At 43.9% G+C, this 17870-nt stretch overlaps 1 protein-coding gene across 1 annotated transcript in view; it reads left to right on the top strand.

Annotated features, from left to right (window-relative positions):
* Nucleotides 1–17870, top strand: part of Cacna1b (calcium voltage-gated channel subunit alpha1 B) — a 159361-nt gene that overhangs the window by 31403 nt on the left and 110088 nt on the right. Inside the window, exons 4-10 of the mRNA XM_055599901.1 lie at nt 6548–6639; nt 8109–8261; nt 9592–9782; nt 14328–14431; nt 15523–15638; nt 16319–16375; nt 17040–17129. Of these exons, the coding sequence (XP_055455876.1) occupies nt 6548–6639; nt 8109–8261; nt 9592–9782; nt 14328–14431; nt 15523–15638; nt 16319–16375; nt 17040–17129 (803 nt within the window). The remainder of the gene's footprint in view (nt 1–6547; nt 6640–8108; nt 8262–9591; nt 9783–14327; nt 14432–15522; nt 15639–16318; nt 16376–17039; nt 17130–17870) is intronic.

The raw sequence follows: 17870 nt of genomic DNA, 5'->3' as shown, positions 1-17870 counted from the left end.
TGCATCTTTCTGCTTCTGGGATAGCTCACTCAGGATGATCTTTTCCAGATCCCACCATTTACCTGCAAATTTCATGATTTCCTTGGTTTTTATTGCTGAGTAATATTCCATTGTGTAGCTATACCACAATTTGTGCATCCATTCCTCCACTGAGGGGCATCTGGGCTGTTTCCAGCTTCTCGCTATTACAAATAAAGCTGCTACAAACATGGTTGAGCAAATGTCCTTATTGTGTACTTGAGAATCTTTTAGATATATGCCTAGGAGTTGTATAGCTGGATCTTGAGGAAGTGCTATTCCTAGTTGTCTGAGAAAGCGCCAGATTGCTTTCCAGAATGGTTGTACAAGTTTACATTCCCACCAGCAATGGAGGAGAATTCCCCTTTCTCTACAACCTCTCCAGCATGTGTTGTCTCTTGAGTTTTTGATCTTAGCCATTCTGATGGGTGTAAGGTGAAATCTTAGGGTCGTTTTGATTTGCATTTCCCTGATGGCTAATGAGGTTGAGCATTTCTTTAAGTGATATTTGATATTCCTTTGCAGAGAATTCTCTGTTTAGCTCTGTACCCCATTTTTTAATTGGATTACTTAATTTTTTGCTGTTTAACTTCTTTAGTTCTTTATATATACTGGATATTAGCCCTTTGTCAGATATAGGGTTGGTGAAGATCTTTTCCCAATCTGTAGGCTGTCGTTTTGTTCTGAGGACAGTGTCCTTTGCTTTACAGAAGCTTTTCAGTTTCATGAGGTCCCATTTATTGATTGTTGTTCTTAGAGCCTGTGTTGTTGGTGTTCTGTTCAGGAAGTTGTCTCCTGTGCCAATGAGTTCAAGGGTATTCCCCACTTTTTCTTCTAAGCAGTTTAGTGTGTCTGGTTTTATGTTGAGGTCTTTGATCCACTTGGACTTTAGTTTTGTGCAGTGTGATAAGTATGGATCTATTTGCATTTTTCTACATGTAGACTTCCAGTTAGACCAGCACCATTTGTTGAAGATGCTGTTTTTTCCATTGGATATGGATGTTGCATCTTTGTAAAAAATCAGGTGTCCATAAGTGTGTAGATTTATGTCAGGGTCTTCTATTCGATTCCATTGATCCACCATTCTGTTTCTATGCCAGTACCATTCAGTTTTTAGTATTGTTGCTCTCTAGTACAGTTTGAGATCAGGGATGGAGATACCTCCTGAAGATCTTTTACTGTAGAGAATTGTTTTAGCAATTCTGGGTTTCTTGTTGTTCCATATGAAGGTGAGAATTTTTCTTTCAAGGTCTGTAAAGAATTGTGTTGGTAATTTGATGGAAATTGCATCGAATCTGTAGATTGCTTTTGGTAAGATGGCCATTTTTACTATATTAATCCTGCCAAGCCATGAGCATGGGAGATCTTTCCATCTGCTGATATCTTCTTCTAATTCTTTCTTCAGAGACTGGAAATTTTTTTCATACAAGTCTTTGACTTGCTTGGTTAGGTTCACACCAAGGTACTTTATGTCCTTTGTGGCTGTTGTGAAGGGTGTTGTTTCCCTAATTTCTTTCTTGGCCCTTTTGTCCTTTGTATACACAGGAAGGCTACTGATTTTTTTGAGTTAATTTTGTATCCAGCCACTTTGCTGAAGGTGTTAATCAGCTGTAGGAGTCCCCTGGTAGAGTTTTTGGGGTCACTCAGGTAGACTATCATATCATCTGCAAACAGTGATACTTTGACTTCTTCCTTTCCAATTTGTATCCCTTGATCTCCTTCAATTGTCTTATTGCTCTGGCTAGGACTTCAAGAACAATGTTGAAAAGATATGGAGAGAGTGGACAGCCTTGCCTTGTCCCTGATTTCAGTGGGAATGATTTAAGTTTTTCTCTGTTGAGTTTGATGTTGGCTATAGGCTTGCTGTATATTGCCTTTACTATGTTCAGGTATGTGCCTTGTATCCCTGATCTCTCCAATACTTTAAACATGAATGGATGTTGGATTTTGTCAAATGCCTTTTCATTATCTAAGGAGATGATCATGTGGTTTTTCTCCTTCAGTTTGTTTATATGGTAGATCACATTGATGGATTTCCGTATATTGAACCACCCCTGCATGCCTGGGATGAAGCCTACTTGGTCGTAGTGGATGATGTCTTTGATGTGTTCTTGGATTCGGTTTGCAAGTATTTTGTTGAGTATTTTTGCATCAATGTTCATGAGGGAGATTGGCCTGAAATTCTTTTTTTTTTGTTGGGTCTTTGTGAGCTTTAGGTACCAAGGTGACTGTGGCTTCAAAGAAGGAGTTTGGTAGTGTTCCTTCTGTTTCTATTTTGTGAAATAGTTTGAAGAGTGTTGGTGTTAGCTCTTCTTTGAAGGTCTGGTAGAATTCGGCGCTGAAACCATCTGGCCCTGGGCTTTTTTTTCATGGTAGACTGTTGATGACAGCTTCTATTTCCTTAGGGGATATAGGACTATTTAATTGGTTTACCTGGTCTTGATTCAGCTTTGGCATGTAGAATCGGTCAAGAAAATTGACCATTTCATTTAGATTTTCAAATTTTGTGGCATATAGACTTTGGAAGTAAGACCTAATTATTGTTTGGATTACTTCAGTGTCTGTGGTCATGTCCCCCTTTTCGTTTCAGATTTTGTTAATTTGGATAGTTTCTCCCTGCCTTTTAGTTAGTTTGGCTAAGGGTTTGTCTATCTTGTTGATTTTCTCAAAGAACCAGCTTTTGGTTTCATTGATTCTTTGAATTGTTTTATTTGTTTCTAATTGATTGATTTCAGCCCTGAGTTTGATTATTTCCAACCATTTATTCCTCTTTGGTGTGTCTGCTTCTTTTTTTTCTAGGGCTTTTAAGTGAGCCATTAAGTTGCTTGCATGAGATGTTTTGAATTTCTTTTTGAAGGCACTTAGTGCTATGAACTTTCCTCTTAGCACTGCTTTCATTGTGTCCCATAAGTTTGGGTATGTTGTGCCTTCATTTTCATTGAATTCTAGGAAGTCTTTAATTTTTTTTCTTTATTTCTTCTCTGACCCAGCTGTCATTTAGAAGCAAGTTGTTCAGTTTTCATGTGTGTGTAGGTCGTTTGCTTTTTTTGTCATTGAGGTCCAGTTTTAGTCCATGGTGATCAGATAGGATACAAGAGATTATTTCAATCTTCTTGTATCTGTTCAGGCTTGCTTTGTGACCAACTATATAGTCTATTTTGGAGAAGGTTCCATGAGGCGCTAAGAAGGTAAATTCTTTTGAGTTTGGGTGAAAGGTTCTGAAGATGTCTGTGAGGTACATTTGATTCATGACCTCTGTCAGAGTTATTGTTTCTTTGTTTAATTTCTGTTTTGTTGCCCTGTCCTTTGTTGAGAGTGGGGTGTTGAAATCTCCCACTATTAATGCGTGGGGGTCTATGTGTGGTTTAAGTTTTATTAAAGTTTCTTTTACAAATGTGGGTACCCTTGCATTTGGGGCATAGATGTTCAGGATTGTGATATCTTCCTGGTGGATTTTTCCCTTGATGAGTATGAAGTGTCCTTCTCTATCTCTTTTGATTAATTTTGGTTGAAAATTTACTTTATTAGATATTAGAATGGCTACTCCTGCTTGCTTCTTGGGTCCATTTGCTTGGAAAACTGTCTTCCAGCCCTTTACTCTCAGGTAATGTCTATCTTTGTGATTTAAGTGTGTTTCTTGTATGCAACAGATTGTTGGGTCTTGTTTATGCATCCATTCTGTTAGTCTGTGTCTTTTTATTGGAGAATTGAGTCCATTGATGTTGAGGGAGATTAATGACCAGTGGCTGTTAGATCCTTTGATATTGATGTTGGCCATGATAGTGTGTTTGTGTGTTTGGGTACTTTTTTTTTTTCTGTAATGAGGTTTTTTATTTCCTGTGATTTATTGAAAGTAGTTAGTTTTCTTGGGTTGTATTTTTCCTTCTAGTATCTTCTGTAACGCTGGATTTGTGTGTAGGTATTGTTGAAATTTGTTTTTGTCGTTGAATATCTTGTTTTCTCCATCTATGAGGACTGAGAATTTTGCTGGGTACAGTAGCCTAGGCTGACATCTGTGTTCTCTTAGGGTCTGCATGATATCCGTCTAGGCTCTTCTGGCTTTCATAGTTTCTGTTGAGAAGTCAGGTGTGATTCTGATGGGTTTGCCATTATACGTTACTTGGCCTTTTTCCCTTTGGAACTTTTAGTATTTTTTCTTTGTTCTGTATACTTACTGTTTTGATTATTATGTGATGGGAGGATTTTCTTTTCTGGTCTAATTTATTAGGTGTTCTGTAGGCCTCTTGTATTCTTATAGGCCTCCCCTTTAAGTTGGGGAAATTTTCTTCAATGATTTTGTCTCTGGCTCCGGTCTGGCTCCTGGGTGTCCACGGAACCTGAGTCTTTTCCAGGGGATGTCTGGTTGACCTAAGGTCAGTCCCAATCATTTCCTGCATCGTGGGGTTATCTCTCGACTGGAAATTCAGTCTCTGATGTTGTGGTGAGCACAGTTCAGGCTGGGACAGTGACCAGAGCACGCTAGCGTGTGGCTCTGGACTGGCGACCAAGCGCCTGGCGGAACCAGGATCTCTTCCGAGGTTTAGCCGGGTGAATTAAAGCTGATTGAATCCCCCACCGTGAGGTATCCTCTCACCTGGGAAACACAATCACTTGTGTTTTATGGCCACGAGTTCTGACTGCTGGTCACTGTGCCGATCCTGTTGTGCTGCTGCTCAGAACGAGAGTCGTCCCGACGCCACCATCTTGCCCTGCCTCTATATGCAACTTTTTTATATGTGATTGTACAATTCTCTTTTGGCCTTTAACCTTTGACTATTAAGTTCTAATGTGTCTCGGAGAGAGTATTTTTTGATTGAGTTTCATTAGGCCAATGGCTTTGTCTCTCCCAAGTAGGAAAAATTTTCAGCTATTATTTTGTTAAATATGCTTTTTGTGCTTTTCTTTACCTCACTCCCTTGAACTCCCATATTACAAATTTTTGTTTGCTTAATCATGTCCTGTAGGCCCCACAAGCTTTGGCCACTTTTTTCATTCTTTTCATCTGATTGAGTTAGTTTAAAATACCTGTCTTCAAGGTCAGAATATTTAACATCTATTAATTTAGTTTGTATAGTCTATATGTTCTTATTTCATTCTTTAACTTCTTCAGCAACAAGTATTCTGTTTGATTTTTGTTTGGCTTTTGGGCTGGGCATGGGTGCCTGGAAGTACAGCAAGCCAGTGTCTTTGTGGTGGCTTATCTGAGGGCAGGACCATTCTGCTGGCTGTTGAGCTAGGCTTGGGTATGTTTGATTGCTTCTGGCAGGATATATGATAGGTTGTAGGGCTAGCTTGGGTATGTGTAGGGGCACAAAGTTGTGTGTTGCTTTCTTCAGAGGTAGGAGCAAGGCTGCTGCCTGGCTATTTGTCAGGGCAGGTACAGTGTATATGGATATCCTGGGCTACTGTGCACACTTCCTTGCTATGCAAGTTGGCCTGTATTTAAGAGATGGGGCTACATGAGTTTAGATGCCAATTGTCCACCTTTCTTCTGAATCAGTGCTTTTAGCAGCTCTTGGATCCTGATTTTGAAGCCATTTTTGTGTACATGATGGAATGAAGGTAGCATCTCAGAAGTGAAGATCACCATGGTAACTATCAGATGTCCTCAAATAGTGGGCCGGGTTTTAAGCTGACCTTCGTCAGCTTAAGTCACTGGGTGAATTTGTGGGCTACTACTCTGGCAATAGTGACATATGAACTTTGTGAGGGTTGTGGGAGTCTTCCATGCAGTCTCTTCAGCAGCAATGCAGAATGAGCTGGTCTGGATGGGGAAAACAGTGCAGGGTGCATTACTTTCCTCTTGATAGTGTGCTCTGGGTTTGTACTTAGTTAATTAAAAATATGTCTTCAAGATAATACAGTCTCACTAGTTCATGTCTAGTCACTCTAGCCAGAACAACAGTTTTCCCTGAGCTTTCTACTGTTGATCCCTGGGAGTCAGGCAGCAGGAAGAGAGGAACAGACATGTATTCTCATATATTATTAACTTTGTTGCTGTGATAAAAATGCCATGGCAAAAGCATCTTATGGAAGAATTTATTTGGCTTATGACATCACTCCATGATGATGTTTTCCTCAGTCCTCTGAATCCACCTTCCATTCCCTATTCTCCTAGAATAACATGAAGGGTGATGGGAGGTGTGGCTCAGGCATCCTTCAGGACCCAGTCTATTATCTTTATGAAGCAGCAGGAAGTGCAGTTAGGGCTGATTTGGGAATATGGTTCAGGCATGGACTCAGTTGGAGTAAGATCCATTGCCAGGCCAGTGGTTAAGTACCCACTCAGATGATGTCTTTGAGCTAGAGGGACAGCATACAAATAAGTCCTTTTCAGCATTCTTCAGGACTCAGTTCTGACCCACCTTGCCTGGCCATGACGTGCTCTGGCTTCCGGTTGGATGGTAGGAGACACACAAGAATGTGTTGCTGCTCTTAGGAAAAAGGGTCCACCGGTGCTGGCATGAGTGTTGTTCCTTCACAGACTCAGTATGGAAACTCTTACATTCTTTGTCCTTGTTCTTGCCAGGATTCTTGCCACAGCTGGAACTGACTTTGACCTGCGCACTCTGAGGGCTGTGCGTGTGCTAAGACCCTTGAAGCTAGTGTCTGGAATTCCAAGTAAGTCTTACTAAGACAGTCAGGCCCAATCAAAGTTGTTTCTACTAAGTATTGGGACTTTTGAATACTTTGCAGGGGATTGGACAGTGGGTGGGTATTGGGGCTTGAACTCAGAGCCTTGTACATGCCAAACACATACTCTACCACTGAGCTGCACTCTTACCCTGAGCTTTCTACTTTTGACATCATGAAAAGAGGAACAGGCATGCATTAGTTACCCTTTGCTGCTGTTATAAACATCATGGCCAAAACGCAGTTTAGAGTTTATTTTCACTTATGGTACCAGAGGGTTGGAGTCCATCATGATGGGGGAGGCATAGCAGCAAGTGGTAGGGGCAGGAAGTCAAAAGATCACCGTAACACATTGGGAGCAGAGGGAGAAAACTAGAAATGGGACCAGGCTATAAAGTCTCAGTCCCCCTCTTCAGTGATGTAATTCCTCCAGGAAGGCTTTGTGTCCTAAAGTTCCATGGCCTTACCAAACAGTGCCACAGACTGGGGACTGGCCTGGGTATTCAAATACTTGAGCCTATGGGGAACATCTCTGACTCAAACCACTATGAAGCCTTTTCAGTTCATTCTTCACTAACCCCTGAAGGTAGCCCTGTTATTTCTCCTGACTTGTGTTTCTACCTTTTAACTTCATTCAAGCAAGGTGGTAGAACTGGGAAATATCTAAGGCTGCAGAGGGCAGCCTTGTTTTAGCCCAGAAAGACTGGTACTAAGATGGCTGTTGGGGAATGATTCTGGGTTGTGCCACTCAGGGAGACAAATATGGACAAGAGGATGGCCAGGGGTCTTAGTAAGCCCGATGGACACTCTTAATCCTGTAGAGATTTAGCTTTTGGGTTACCAAGGGTCTGGGCAGGGACTCAGTGTTGTGTTGCCCTGATATCACTACAAGAAAACCATTTGTTGGCTCTCTATTCTGCTCAGAATAGACAAGGGTTCAGTTCCATCTAAGAGCTGAAACCAAGATGGAAGGGTGAGGGATTAAGGGTTATAACCTCCTTTGTCTGGTTTCTCTGCTCTAAGCCAGTGACAAAACACTTCTGGTTTTAGAGAATTACCTTGCTTTCCTGAGGAGTTGGATCTACTACTTATTTCCCATGATCCCCTGCACCTTATTCCCAAGATTCCCTGGTCTTTCCCCTTAGGATGCTTCTTTATCTTCTGTGTATTTCATTCTCTTCCCCCCTACCCTTCAGGTTTTCTGCTCTTTTCAGACTCTGAATTCTCCTCTATCTTTTTCACCGGTGCCCATTCCCAATCCTGGACTCATGTCTTTGAGTCCCTTGTCTTCTGTCTTCTGCCACTTTCAGACACTGTCCACTCACTCTTCCTTAAGATGTCACACTTTGCCATGGAGGACTGTGTGTTTTGCCCACACAGGCATTCACCGTGATGTCCTGTTTGTCCTTTCACTCTGCCTCTCTGCTCTCTGACCTCCTGCTGTCCTCTGATTGCAGGCTTGCAGGTGGTGCTTAAGTCCATCATGAAGGCCATGGTTCCACTGCTGCAGATTGGGCTGCTGCTTTTCTTTGCCATCCTTATGTTTGCCATCATCGGCCTTGAGTTCTATATGGGCAAATTCCATAAGGCCTGTTTCCCCAACAGCACAGGTGAGCCTCACAGGGCATTCTGGGCTCAAGGGAGGACCCCAGATATATTTATCCATGAGACATGAGGCAGAGGGGTTTTTGAGCTTCCAGACCAGGGAGGTAGAACTTATATTCTAGTGGTTTGATAAATAGTGATAAGTAAATAAATACATGGATGAAATAACAGTATAAAAACATCAACGAAGGAAACAAAACATTTGCTACAGAATAGCTTGGGGCATGCTCTGCAAAAGCTCCCAGGACCTTTGGCCAAAGTTGACAGAGATCTGAACCGAGTGAGGACAGCTGTTTGGTCACCAAGATAGAGCACCCTGGTTCCAGGGACAGTGAGTGTAAAAGTGCACAGTGGAAGAAAACTGAGTTAGAGGAAATCCTTTGCTTTTAGGACCATGGTTCAAAATTTGAGCCTTGTAAGGGAAATGGAAGACTGGAAGGCTTTGAACAAGGTGTGGCATCTTCTGGTCCTACTGGCACAGTGGGGAGGCAAAAGCAGAAGCCAGCTCAATAGGAGAAAATCTGTCCAGGAGAGATGATTACAGCCAGCTCTGGATACTCGAGAAAGTGGCTGGATTGGGCTGGCTTCATTCTGGGTGTGTGATGTAGGTAAAGCCAGAGGGTGTTTTGAGGGTTGAGACATAATTAAATATAAATAAATATAGAACCACATATTTTAGATCTAGAAAAAGTGTTTGCTAAAATTTAAATCATCCCTCATTAGAAAAAAACTTATTAAACTGGAAGTAAGTTATTTTGTCAAATTCTCTAAAATCCCTGCAAATATGAAATGCCATGGTAAGCTTTTCCTTTAAAGTAGAAAACAAAAGCCATAAACAGCCGCTTCTAGTGAATATTGCACTGGTAGTTACAGCAGTGCACAAGATAAAGAAATGAAGAAAATTGTGTCAAGAATTACGAAGGAAGAAACAGAACCATCATTGTCCACAGAGAAGGCAACGGGACACAAATACTCAAGTGATGGTATTTTTGAAAGCCTTAATCACGCACTTTGGAGAAGGAATAAACTTAATAATCATTTATCCGCTCCCTCCCTCTTCCCCAGGCTAGGTGAGAAGAGAGAAGTTGGGTCACAGTTAGACAGTGTGGATTTCAAGGTGAAGGGGTTGTGAGCATATTTGCATGCTACTGGGAAGATTCCAAGAGGGAGAGGGGAGGTGAGCAAGGAGCTCCCGAGGACAGATCATTGGCTGAAGTTGAGGCAATTGTAAAGTTAGTGAGAGAAAAGATCTGGTGCAGGTGTGATAAAGGGCAGGGTGATGCTGGAGACTTAGGGAGCAAAGGTCTCAGATTTGCTTTACTCTCTTCCTCACAGATGCAGAGCCTGTGGGTGACTTTCCCTGTGGCAAGGAGGCCCCAGCTCGGCTGTGTGAGGGTGACACAGAATGCCGGGAGTACTGGCCAGGACCCAACTTTGGCATCACCAACTTTGACAACATCCTGTTTGCCATCTTGACAGTGTTCCAGTGTATCACCATGGAAGGCTGGACTGACATCCTCTACAATGTGAGTTGCATCTTGGCCCTTGTCTGGTGATGAAGTCTGGAGCACTCAGGATGGTGCTCTGTGCAGTGGGGTCCCAAGGGGTACTTTTGACTGAGAGCACTTGCCCAGTCCTCAGCTCATTCTCCTATTCCAGTGTGTGATACAGGCCCTTCTACAGGTGTTTTGTCAGGACCCTGAGCCAGTGTCAATGCATACTCTTGACAGGCCCTCCTGCAGTCTTCTGTTATGAAGAGTAGACTGAGGCTGTTAGATTGGAAGTGGTGTTGCACAGAAGATGCCTCTGTTGCTCTTGGTGACAGCAAGTGATGCTGTGAGCCTGCTACATGTTAAGCCTGTCAGGACTTACCATACCATGCTTTTATTGACTTGACCATGACCAAAGCAACCATTATAAGGGAAAGCATGTACTTGGGAGCCAGCTTGCAGTTTCAGAGGTTTAGTCCATTATCAGGATGGTGGCAAGCAGGCAGGTGCTTGGAGCAGTATCTGAGTCCTGATCTGTAGGCTTGGCTCAAAGCCCACTCCTAGTATCACATTTCCACCAAGGCCACACCTCCTAATTTTTCCCAACAGTAACAATAGTGACCAAATCTATGTCACTGTGGGGCCATTCTCATTCTCATTCAAGCCATCACAGGGGCTATGATGAAAGTCCAAGATAAGATCTCTGGGGTACTGGTGACCCATTTAATTACTGTTTCCCCATACAGCCAAGGTACTTCTTGGTGATTCGACAACCAGCTCTTAGCAAATCTCAGTCCTCTTATTAGGAACCCTGTAACTTCCTCAATTCTGTCCAAGGATCTTGTGAGCCATCTGCTAGGGAACAGGGACAAGAAAGAGTGCCTCACAAGCTTTGGAAAGTAGAGAATGAAGATGAAGGTGCATTGGAGCCAGGAGTCTGGGAAGGTGTGACTAGTCGGCCCTGGGTTTTAGATATAGTAGGGATTTGGAGAGTGGGGTGTGATGTGCTTTCATTTGCATTTGAGGATGAGGCATCCATATGGCTCTGGAGACCTGTTTTTCCTTCCATGGACTCCAGCAGTTGTATCCCAGCCTCCCCTAAGGACTAGGCATTCAGAAGGCACTTAGCAAATGCTGATCTATTACTCTTGAATAGGAAAATGAAGAGTTAAAGGAAAACTGGCAGAGGCTTTTGGTGGCATTTGTTAATCCTCACACAGCTGAGCTGAGGCCTCTTTGCCATAGGGAAAATCACCCATAGGCTCCGCATCAGAGCAATGCAAACCTGAGCTCACATAAATCTGAACAAGACTGCATCTTGGTGAAATGATACTATATAGTAGACTGATACAGAGAATGAATACAGGGACAAAGGCAGGGATGGGGACTTTTTCTTTTCTGCCAATCATAGAGCAATTTTCACAATGACAGATCCTAAAACCAGCTCTATATTGGCCACATTCCTGCCAGCCTCACCAAACTGAAGTGACATTTAACCAGGTGTCTACATCCTTCTGAGTCCACTGGAGCTTAGCCAGGTGGCCACAGTGGTACTGTGTATGTATCTGTCTGTGTTTGTATCTAGGAAGGAATTGGCATGGAGAAGCCACAGAGTTTTCATTCAACATACATTTCAAACACACAATACTGAGGTACTAGAATGTAGGTGTCAGGAAAGTCCAGAGCAGGTAGCCAAGAACCAGGGTGATTTATTCCTCACCCCCAACCACTCCAGGTTATATTTTTCAGGAGACTTTTAGGAGAGAACCTCCCCTTGACTTCATGATGAGCCTGGACACCTAAGACAAATGCTTCTTTGAGTAGTGAGTCTGGGTTACTTGTGAGCAGAAGCTACTGACTGACTTGCTTTAAGAATATAGAGAGACAGACAGTTAACTCAGTGTGGGAACAGGGGAGCCTATGTCTCTTTGACCAGCTGCACTTAGAACTGCTGCCAGAATACCAAAATGTTCTTAACAGGGGCCATGTTACTAACTTGTGGTAATAGATGGGGAGGGGGACTGTCTAGCCTGTGGGGACGTTATTTGCCTTTGCTGTAGAAAATATGTGGACTCGAATGGGGCTCCAGAAGTATTTACAGACACGGCTTGTATGGGGTTGTTATCAGTACTTTCTTGACAGGCCAGAGAAATGGATTACCTCTGGAGAGTGTGATTATCCTATATTATATGTCTAATATCCACTTATAAGTGAGTATATACCATGTGTGTCTTTCTGCTTTTGGGATACCTCACTCAGGATGATCTTTTCTATTCCCACCATTTGCCTGCAAATTTCATGATTTCCTTGTTTTTAATTGCTGAGTAGTATTCCATTGTGTAAATGTACCACAATTTCAGCATCCATTCCTCCATTTAGGGACATCTAGTTGATTCTGGCTATTACAAATAAAGTTGCTATGAACATGTTTGAGCAAATGTCCTTGTTGTGTACTTGAACATATTTTGGATATATGCCTAGGAGTGACAGCCTACAGACTGGGAAAGGACCTTCATCAACCCTTTATATGACAGAGGGCTAATATCCAGAATATATAAAGAACTCAAGAAGTTAAACAGCAACAAATCAAGTAATCCAATTTAAAAATGGGGTACAGAGTTAAACAGAGTTCTCAAAGAGGAATATCAAATGGCAGAAAAACACTTAAAAAAATGCTCAACATCCTTAGTCATCAGGGAAACGCAAATCAAAACCCTGAGATTTTACCTTACACCCATGAGAATGGCTAAGATAAAAAACTCAAGTGACAACACATGCTGGAGAGGATGTGGAGAAAGGAGAACCCTCCTCCATTGCTGGTAGGAATGTAAACTTGTACAGCCACTTTGGAAATCAATCTGGTGCTTTCTCAGATAATTAGGAATAGTGCTACCTCAAGATCCAGCTATACCATTCCTGTCTTTTCTTTTTTAGGATGGTTTTGAGTGTGGTCTTGCAGGGAAGCTGCTGGCCTTGGTGCTGTGTGTTTGTGCAGAGGTGGGGTATGGTAATATTTACTACAGTTGAGAGTTGGGATTCTGGGATGGAGATGGGTGTTTTGGTGGCAGCCTGCAGTCCGTCCAGGTGTCTAGGGATATCTAAGAACAGAGTCTGCAAATCTGCCAGGCTGAAGGCAGAGATCCTTGTAGGGCTTTGGTGACAAGCTGAGCTTTAGGGCAGGGCTCAGGTGTTCTACTGCCTGTGTCCTGCTGTCTGAAGGGAGGTGCCCATTCTCAGCATCTACCTTATTCTTGGTTTGCTTCTAGCAAAAGCTTCACATGGAGAAAGAGATTCACTACTCCCTTTAGCCAAGTCCACTGGAGTCTATAAACAATAAAACAGCTGTGGAATTAAGTTGAGTTCAGGGAAACTTTCTCTTCTGTGGGCTTTGTTATAATAAGCAAAGGGGATGACCTTTATGTTTTCAGCTATTATGATCATGTCTGGGTGCTGAGCCATCTTGGGCCAGGCATAGAGTGAAAGATACGTCCTAGGGGCTTGTGGAGAATGCAGCATGAAGGCACATGTAGCCTGAATTGGGAACCTCCTGAAGACATGATCAGATAAGGCTAACCCTAACCTTGGAGCTTATGGGCCTTCACTTAGGTGAAAGTGTCTTTGAAGCTGCTCAAAGAGGCCATGAATATGATATCAAGAAGTTATTCTACCAGACTGAAGCCAAGTATATAGCCCTCAGGTTTTCCTGAGCAGTCTTTGGCTCTCTGGGCTTGTTCCTGGCTTTTTAGCATCACTGGGCATTGGCTGGAAGTGTGCAGTGTCTCTGGTCTTCTGGGAGCCTCCACCCAGGGAAGGCTGTTGTTATAAGGAAAGAAAAATCCCAATCATTCAGTCTTAGCCATAAATACTCAAGAGCCAAGCCGAATGTGGTGGTGCATGCTTGTAATCCCAGCACTCAAAGAGGCAAAAACAGGAGATCTCTGTGCGTTTGAAGTAAGCCTGGTCTACAAAGTGAGTCCAAGACAGCCAAGGCTACACAGAAAAACCCTGTCTCAAAAAACTAAACAAACAAAAAACAAAAAACAAAATCAAACAACCAAACCAAATCAAACAAAAAAACTCAGGAGCCAGATATTGGGGCAAAAACCTACTAGCTAAGAGAGGCAGAGAAAGCACCCAGCTGATCTTTCTACTGAGCTCAGTCCCAGAATGAAAAGACTGTGCTCAGTTCACATCCCAGAAGGAAAAAGCCAAAAGCCCCTTCTTCTTCTCCATGCTGTGTTAAATACTCTTCTTTCAATGACCATTCTTTTTGTTTAATCCCTGTCAGCTTGTTTCTTACTCTGGGTCTTGACCTAGGGTTGACTTTATTTAGCGCTTGGATTAAAAGTGTGTGCTAGGACTGAGACCCTCCACAAGTAGAAACAGATTTTTACAGTTCACAATCTCAAGGTTCACAGTGGGATCAAATATCCTAAAACAGAGGCTTTGTGTGGGTCAAGAACAGGTCTGACCAAGCCTGAACTTTCTGCCTGGACCTTTCTGAGGAGGCCTCATAGGGGATGAGCACAACAATGTGGCCATGCTGTTTGTCTACTTGTTTCATCTCCTCCTTTTTTCCAGACAAATGATGCAGCTGGAAATACCTGGAACTGGTTGTACTTCATCCCTCTCATCATCATTGGCTCCTTCTTTATGCTCAACCTGGTGCTGGGTGTGCTTTCAGGGTAAGAGCTATGGCCTGTGGCATGCCCTCTGTAATTCTGAGCCCACAGGTACACAACACCCTCTTTTCTGTACTCCTTTTGAAGCTCCTACCCTATATGGGCCAAGGAAGTTATGTCACAAATATGGTAAAAAGGCCTGACCTGAGTCTAATTTCTGAGTGGCTCCATTCGTCTCATCCTGAAGGCTTCTGATCAGGTCTATAGCTCCAAGGTGGATGGAACTAGGGCTGGGTGGGCTCACAGAGCGCCTGACAGGAGAGAGCATAGATGTGGAGGGCAGTGTGCTCTGGACCAGTGCTGTTCTTGCTCTCTCTATGTGTCCTGTGATGGATGTGACTATCACTAATGTGTCTTTCCAGGTTCCTTTGCAGAGGCCACCTGAGCCTCCAGTTTAAGCAACTTAGTCACTGTTCTGTTGGTTAAAGAAGCTCCATGACCAAGACAACTAATATAAAATAATTGGGGGCTTGCTTACGGTTTCAGAGGTTTAATCCATTGTCATCAGAGTAGGAAGCATGGCAGTATTCAGGCAGGCACTGGAGCAACAGTAGCTGAGAGCTATACCCTAACATGCAGAGAGAAAGAGACAGACAGACAGATACACACTAAGACTGACTCTCTGGGCTTAGTATGGGCTTTTGAAACCTCAAAGCCCACCCCCCAGTGACAGAAGTCCTCCAACAAAGCCACACCTCCTAATCCCTCTCAAATAGTGCCTCTCTCTAATGACTGAGCATTCAAATATATGCGCCTGTGGGGGCCTTTCTTATTCAAACAACCACAGTGACAGGGTGGAGACTAGTCTGATAGGCTTAAGGCTGAGAAGGCACCTGAGGATGGAGCATCTCAGCTGAGATACAAAGAGAAGATTAGAAATGAGCCAGGTAGAGGATAAGTAAGGGCTCGTTGAGCAAAGGTTGGGCAGGAGTGAGGGGCGCTCTGAATTCCCAGAGCTGGAGCCAGAGCATGTGGTGAGCTGAGGGTGCTGGAGCTGGCAGGAACTTACCTCTAGGTGTGAAGCTTCTAGAAGCAATACTGTTCTGCCTGTCTGTATTTACTGGAGCTGCCTGCTTTTCTCTCCTGTGGTATAGAGAGTTTGCTAAGGAGCGGGAGCGAGTAGAGAACCGCCGCGCCTTCCTGAAGCTCCGTAGGCAGCAGCAGATTGAGCGAGAACTGAATGGGTACTTGGAGTGGATCTTCAAGGCAGGTGAGTCTGTGCAGAAGTGGGCAGCTGTACTTCTGCTCTGCACTCTGCCCACCTTGCTGCCATCTAGGATTCCTGGGCTCTGGGGTGGGGCTCAGTGGAAAAGGCTGGCTCTTACTGCACTGCATTATGATAGTCACCGAAACCTCCAAATAGAGGGATCATTCCACATCCGACCCAAGTCTTTCTATCACCCTTGCTCTGGGCACAGTAAACCTAAACCTTAATCTACCTCCTTCATCCCCAGGTAGAGCCTCTCCCCTCTCTATGGGCTGTTTCCCTCCATTTGGGAGACTCTCTTCATAGTGGAATCCCTTTCAAGGCCTACTACTAGACAGTTTCTCCTCTTTAGGGATCCCCCCACCATACGGCTGATCCCATATGTGGTCTACTCCCCTCTGTGTGGCTGCTCCCTCCCATGTGGGGTGCTGTCCTGCCTGAGCTCTTACAAAATGCTTCCTCAGTGGTAAATCACAGTTATCCTTCTGTCTGGGATGACTATCTGTAGGTTGGACTTAAGGTTGCTTGGAGCATGGTTTGAATACAGGTAGGAGGCATGCAGTCACAGCCTGCTGATGTGATGTGTATAGTGGAGCAGGCAGATACTTCCCCAGCATTTACTGGGATGAGTCCTTTTTGGGGGATGGGTAGAAAGGCCTTGACTTGAGCTTTGCCCCTCACAGAGGAAGTCATGTTGGCAGAGGAGGACAAGAATGCAGAGGAGAAGTCCCCTTTGGATGGTAAGTGGCCTCAATAGCACCCCCACTAGTGGGAACCCAGATACTTGTTCTCCTAGGACAATGTGCTGTGTTCGGTGCCCTTACATCTATTATGGTAACACATGAGCCATAGAATCTGAGCAGCCTGCCATGTCTTTGTTGGTAGTTATGTTGGACAGTGTTGCTTCTAGAAGCTTCATGCCTTCAGGATATGAAGCGAGCTGTCTGTCTCTGGACACCACCCAGAGCCCTTAGTAGAGTTGGGGCCTCCCCTGATGTGGGCACCTGCAATTGCCTGTACAGCTGAAGCCACAAGAAGGCTCAGCTTGGGGCCAGACAGCATGAAGTGCTATTACTTTTGCAGCTCAGTCCATTCTGAGCAGATCTGTACCAGCCCCTCTGTATTCCTGGGCTTGCCCCAGATAGACATTGCCTATGTCTTCTTGGTGGTCATGCCTTCCTAGTGTCCTTGTCTTGAAGGGAAGAGAAAGAGGAATGGCCCTCAAAGTTCCATGTCGTTTCCATGTGAGGAATGAGAAGGGCCCAAGTGCCAGGGTCAGGACAAGGAGCTGAGATAAAATGGACCATTTTCAGGGAAGATAATACCACACAGCAAAGATGCCTTGAGATGGGTTACCTGATGATGCAACTTACACTGGTCTCCACTACCCATTGTTTAAAGCAGTGTTGAAGAGAGCTGCCACCAAGAAGAGCCGGAATGACCTCATCCATGCAGAGGAGGGAGAGGACCGATTTGTAGACCTCTGTGCCGTAGGTAAGTCTCTGAAGCTCCTCCTGACACTGTGAAGCCCCTGACAGGATGCAGAATACAGACAGTTGGGTAGTGTATCCTTCTGCCATTTCTTTGACTACTCCTCGGACTCTTCCTTTTATGCTGCCTGATTACTCCCTGCAGTATCCTTCTCTGGATGCTACTGCTTTTAGTTGCATTATACCCTGTGGTCAGAGAACCCTGGGCAGAAGGACAGAAGGACAGAAGGTTTCTGCTTTCCTGCCTGTGATCCTTCCTATCCTTGGCATGGACCTGTAATATACTGGCTCTGTGTCCTCTTTCTTAAACCATGAAAAGAGTGGTTAATTTTTCCTGCAGAGCTAGCAGTTTTAGTTCCCTTAGTCCAAAAATACCTGGCATTTCCCTATTGGAAGTCTTAATATGCTTCGCTCTGCCGGGATGAATCAGGGTCTCCTGTAGGAAAAGTGCAGACCCCAGCAGTGCCAACGCCACACAGCACATCATTTTAGCCTCCTAGTTCTTAAGCCATCTGAGTGCCCCAGAGGCAGACCACAGTTGGATTTTGGTCCCTGCTTGTTGGTGTTTGTGCTTCACTCCCTCTTCTGGCTCTCCCCGTAGTCATGCAGTGTCTATCTGTCTGTCTGTCTATCTATCTATCTATCTATCTATCTATCTATCTATCTATCTATCTATCTATCTATCATCTTTCTATCTATATCTATCTATCTATCTATCTATCTATCTATCTATCTATCTATCTAT

The sequence above is a fragment of the Psammomys obesus genome, unplaced genomic scaffold (genome assembly GCF_907164565.1).
Source record: "Psammomys obesus unplaced genomic scaffold, mPsaObe1.curated_primary_1811, whole genome shotgun sequence".
Classification (NCBI taxonomy): Eukaryota; Metazoa; Chordata; class Mammalia; order Rodentia; family Muridae; genus Psammomys; species Psammomys obesus.
This window is presented reverse-complemented; position numbering and strand designations above follow the sequence as displayed.